The sequence below is a fragment of the Austrofundulus limnaeus genome, unplaced genomic scaffold (genome assembly GCF_001266775.1).
Source record: "Austrofundulus limnaeus strain Quisiro unplaced genomic scaffold, Austrofundulus_limnaeus-1.0 Scaffold3, whole genome shotgun sequence".
Lineage (NCBI taxonomy): Eukaryota > Metazoa > Chordata > Actinopteri > Cyprinodontiformes > Rivulidae > Austrofundulus > Austrofundulus limnaeus.
Genome location: NW_013952405.1, coordinates 3,892,593 through 3,895,944, shown reverse-complemented (window position 1 = coordinate 3,895,944; position 3,352 = coordinate 3,892,593). Strand labels below are relative to the sequence as shown.

The 3,352-nt window shown below is 51.9% G+C and overlaps 1 protein-coding gene across 1 annotated transcript in view; it reads right to left on the bottom strand.

Annotated features, from left to right (window-relative positions):
* LOC106524137 (potassium voltage-gated channel subfamily A member 3) overlaps nt 1–3,319 on the bottom strand; it is a 6,986-nt gene extending 3,667 nt beyond the window's left edge. The window contains exon 1 of the mRNA XM_014017827.1: nt 295–3,319. Coding sequence (XP_013873281.1) covers nt 1,582–3,183 — 1,602 coding nt within the window. The 5' untranslated portion in view covers nt 3,184–3,319 and the 3' untranslated portion in view covers nt 295–1,581. The remainder of the gene's footprint in view (nt 1–294) is intronic.
* Nucleotides 3,320–3,352: the final 33 nt, after the last annotated feature.

Below are 3,352 nucleotides of genomic sequence, written 5' to 3'. Positions count from 1 at the left end.
ACACACACACACACACACACACACACACACACACACACACACAAACCCTGCTTATACTCTAAACACGTATAGAACCTTAAATTGGGTTTTTGACACTGTTTATGAAACAAATGTAAGGATTGTGTGGAGCTGTTTAATCTTATGAAGGAGCATTTTGTAATAACTAAAGTCTTATGATCTCATGATATTTTTTTCTCTGAACTGAATATTTTACAGTAGGCTATGGACTTCTTTTGTTTGCAAATCCAGACAAGGAGAAATGCAGTTGTTATAGACATAAACAAAGGAACTCACCGATTTGATYAGTGTTACAGCAGTCTCCCCTGCTGGCCAGCCGCAGTACTGCACCCAGGTGATCCATTCATAATTCCTCCCGCACTGCAGCGCCTCCCTGTGACAGATGTTGTCCAGTTCATCGTGGCAGACCTCCTCCTTGTCTTTTTTGAATGTCTGTTTTACTATTAAAGTCACACAATAAGCTTGCTGATGAGCCGTGGTGACACTGCAAAAATCCTGGAATGATTTTTTTTCTTGTTTGTTTTTCCACCAAAAGCGTGAAAACCGAGCAGTCTAATTAGAGAGGCTGAAGACGAGACGAGGCCATCCATTCAGATGAAAATCTTCAAAATAGCTTCCAACCCATCTGGGAGGTTACTGTGGAAACAAGGGTGCCATGGCAACGGTGACTTGGGGTTACCGGGAAACGACCGTCGCCATGGAGACTGCATCACAGCGGGGCTATATTTGAAGCTTTCGGAAGATAAACACGCTCCATCTTTGATCGCTGTGTGTGTGCTTCTCCACTCACGTGTGTTTTGATCCTGTGATGGCTCTATAGTATTTACGTGGCCACGTGTACACGAGGAACTGTAAGGAGTAATTACTTTTTACTTTAGATGAAAGAAAGAAAAGACGGCAGCAGTTAGACTAGACTTTACGCACAAGGCACACAACAGAACGGTTTCTATGAGATATCATATGCTGGAATGTGTTTACCTGACATTACATGTGTTTGAACACACACTTACACACATATTTAACTGACTGGATATTATACACAGGCTATAACATCACGACTCTTAACGTATGGTAATACAGTATCCCTCAAGGACTCGTTTTTTACAGTAATAAAGCTTCTATTCATGTCTGCTGTGATGCATATTAATACACCGACTATTGCACAACAGGTTTCTCTCCTCACCCGGAGAGGAGAAGTGGAGCGAATACTTTAAAGGAAGCTCTTTCTTCTTAGCGCGGACGGATCAGAGGGAATTCATATCTAGAAAAAAAATAATAAGGAAATAAATCCTGATTATTTGAATGGAACACAGAGCTGCATCTCTGAAACAGGAAGGATGCGTTCCTTCGTTCTTCCTTTTTCTCTGATCCTCCAACTCACACCGCTGCGTAATGGCACAACCAGCTGCGCCTTGACGCATCTCTCTCTCTCTCTCTCTCTCTCTCTCTCTCTCTCTCTCTCTCTCTCTCTNCTCTCTCTCTCTCTCTCTCTCTCTCTCTCTCTCTCTCTCTCTCTCTCTCTCTCCGCGGCCGCCCGGGAGGGGCTCGTTGCTTCAAACCTGGCTACACGTCGGTGAAAATCTTTTTGCTAATGTTCACGCAGTTCTGCGAGTTGTTCTGCGCGGTGGTGGGGAAGTTGGGCTGCTGTTTGAACGCGCTGTTCAAGCCGTGCTCCTCTATCACCATGAACTCGCTCTTGCTGAGCGAGGAGGAGGAGGAGGAGCGCGTCTTCCTCAGCTCCTCCGTGTCCGCCAGCGGCTGGCAGCTGCCCACGTGCAGGTACTGCGCCTGCTCCTCRCCGTCCGTCTCCCTGTGGTAGAAGTAGTTGAAGTTGGAGACGATGACGGGGACGGGCAGGGCGATGGTCAGCACGCCGGCGATCGCGCACAGAGAGCCCACAATTTTGCCCCCGATCGTCACGGGGTGCATGTCCCCGTATCCCACTGTAGTCATGGTGACGACAGCCCACCAGAACGCGTCCGGGATGCTGTTGAAGCCCGAATCCGGGTCGTCCGCCTCGGCGAAGTACACCGCGCTGGAGAAGAGGATGACCCCGATGAACAAGAAGAAGATGAGCAGGCCCAACTCACGCATGCTGGCTTTTAGGGTCTGTCCTAAAATCTGGAGCCCCTTGGAGTGACGCGAGAGCTTGAAGATGCGGAACACCCGCACGAGCCTGATTACGCGCAGGATGGCCAAGGACATGGCCTGCTGTCCGTTCCCCTGCCTCTCCGCCAGCTCCGTGCCCAGCGTGATGAAGTAGGGGATGATGGCCACGATGTCGATGATGTTCATGATGTTTTTGGAGAACGTGGCTTTGCTCGGGCAGGCGAAAAAGCGCACGAGCAGCTCGAAGGAGAACCAGATGATGCACAGCGTCTCCACGACAAAGAAAGGGTCTGAGAAGGGGCTGACGAGATACGGGAGCGTGCCGTTTATGACTGGCGCGATGGTGATGGGGTCCCTGTTCTCATCCCTGAACTCTGGCAGCGTCTCTAAGCAGAAAATGACAATGGAGATGAGRATGACCAAGACGGATACTATTGCTATTCCCCGCGCGGGACCCGAGCTCTCCGGGTACTCAAAGAGCAGCCACACCTGTCTCTGAAACTCGTTTTCTGGCAGCGGCCGCTCCTCCTCCTTTATAAACCCCTCATCCTCTCTGAACTTCTCCATCGCCTCCTCTCCCAGCTCATAGAAGCGGATCTCCTCGGAGAAAATATCAATGGGCACGTTGACGGGTCTCCTGATGCGCCCACCAGACTGGTAGTAATACAGGATGGCATCAAAGCTGGGTCGGTTCCGATCAAAAAAGTACTCGTTCCTGAGAGGATCAAAGTACCTCATCCTTTTCTTAGGGTCCCCCAGAAGCGTCTCTGGAAACTGGGACAGAGTCTTGAGCTGCGTCTCGAAGCGCAGCCCCGAGATGTTGATGACCACCCTCTCGCAGCACTCGTGGTCCGGCTCGTACCGGTCCAGAGAGTGGTGGCCCGGTAGAGCCGCCGACTCCTCCAGCATGTTGTCACACGCCACGACCGTCATCACGTCGGCCTCCGTCTCGGTGTAGCCGTGGTTCACCAGGTTGTCGCCGCGGGTCTTGGTCGCGCTCGGCGGGGGTGAGTGCAGGAGGCTGAGGTGGTCGTCCATGCGCGGCTGTAGACGCATGCAGGGGCCGCCTCCTCGCCCCCTCCGCGAACCCCGATCGACCACAGCCGCCGCCACAGCCTCGTCCTCTTCTTCCCGCGGCAGTCTGTTCGCGCTCGTGCGCTTCACTTTCACTGCCTACTGTTGCTATTCCCGCCCACGGAGGGGGAGGTGTGTGTGTGTGTGGGGG